Source organism: Macadamia integrifolia, unplaced genomic scaffold (genome assembly GCF_013358625.1).
Source record: "Macadamia integrifolia cultivar HAES 741 unplaced genomic scaffold, SCU_Mint_v3 scaffold1945, whole genome shotgun sequence".
Lineage (NCBI taxonomy): Eukaryota > Viridiplantae > Streptophyta > Magnoliopsida > Proteales > Proteaceae > Macadamia > Macadamia integrifolia.
Window position 1 is genome coordinate 33,958 of NW_024868431.1, and position 1,058 is coordinate 35,015.

The window sequence follows — 1,058 nt, forward strand, 5'->3', positions numbered from 1 at the left end:
CCCCCCCCCCCCCCCACCCCAATAAAAAGAAAAAAAAAAGGCTTCTCTATATGGATGGTTGTTCCATGCAAGATATGAATTGTTTCTGGTCTATATGCCAGATCTATGGAACAATTGAAGCTTCAGATGATCAAGAAGACTACGAACATGATCGTCGATACTGGCTGGTATTTGAAAATATCAAACATTTTAAGGTTGAGGGTGGTGGAACCATCAATGGAAATGGAAATATATGGTGGCAAAATTCCTGCAAAGTCAACAAAGAGCTTGTAAGTACTTATCATTTTGAATTCTCTAATTACTGTTCAATCACAGTATCTTGACTATCTTCTTATATGTGATGGACTAACTATATATTCTTAAATCTTGTTTCAATGGGTTCTTGCAGCCTTGCAATCCTGCCCCCACGGTACGTTTAAGTTCATTAATTTATGTATAAGTCTTCCTTTCCTTTGTTTAAGGATCCATTGTCTTTATTTAAAATTAGAGAAAGCATTTTCCTTAAATAAGAATTATATAAACATTTCATGTCCGATATATACATTTGTTGCACCACACCCACCCCCACCCCAAAAAAAATGGAGGAAAGAATAATAAAGAAAAAAAAAAAAAAATTAGATAGAGAAAACTTGACAACAAACAACAGCCTATCCCTACAGGTGAATTAAGTTAAAAGGGAAATCCGAAGAGGATACCAAAGGATAGAGAGAACCCGTAACTAAATTATCTATGTTATTAGGAAGATATTGAAGTTCATCATTTCTTCATGGTCTTCAACAGGCCATAACCTTTTTGGAATGCAAAAACTTGCAAGTAAGAAACCTCAATATCAAAGACTCGCAACAAATGCATGTTGTGTTTCAGAATTGCGTCAATGTCCATGCTTTCAATCTCATGATAACTGCACCAGGAAACAGCCCTAACACAGATGGGATTCATGTTACTGGGGCCAAAAACGTTCTGATCAGGAACTGTGTCATCAAAACAGGTAATGTCTATTCTACTATAAATGATCATTAAAGTGAAATTTTTGGTTTTTTTTTTTTTTGGGGGGGGGG

General features: G+C 35.7%; 1 protein-coding gene across 3 annotated transcripts in view; it reads left to right on the forward strand.

Annotated features, from left to right (window-relative positions):
- LOC122065260 (polygalacturonase-like) overlaps window positions 1-1,058 on the forward strand; it is a 5,231-nt gene that overhangs the window by 1,232 nt on the left and 2,941 nt on the right. For 2 of the 3 annotated variants that reach the window (XM_042629056.1, XM_042629055.1), the window contains exons 3-5: window positions 102-269; window positions 389-409; window positions 781-988. In XM_042629056.1, coding sequence (XP_042484990.1) covers window positions 102-269; window positions 389-409; window positions 781-988 — 397 coding nt within the window. The remainder of the gene's footprint in view (window positions 1-101; window positions 270-388; window positions 410-780; window positions 989-1,058) is intronic. The other variant, XM_042629057.1, reaches the window with a different exon arrangement.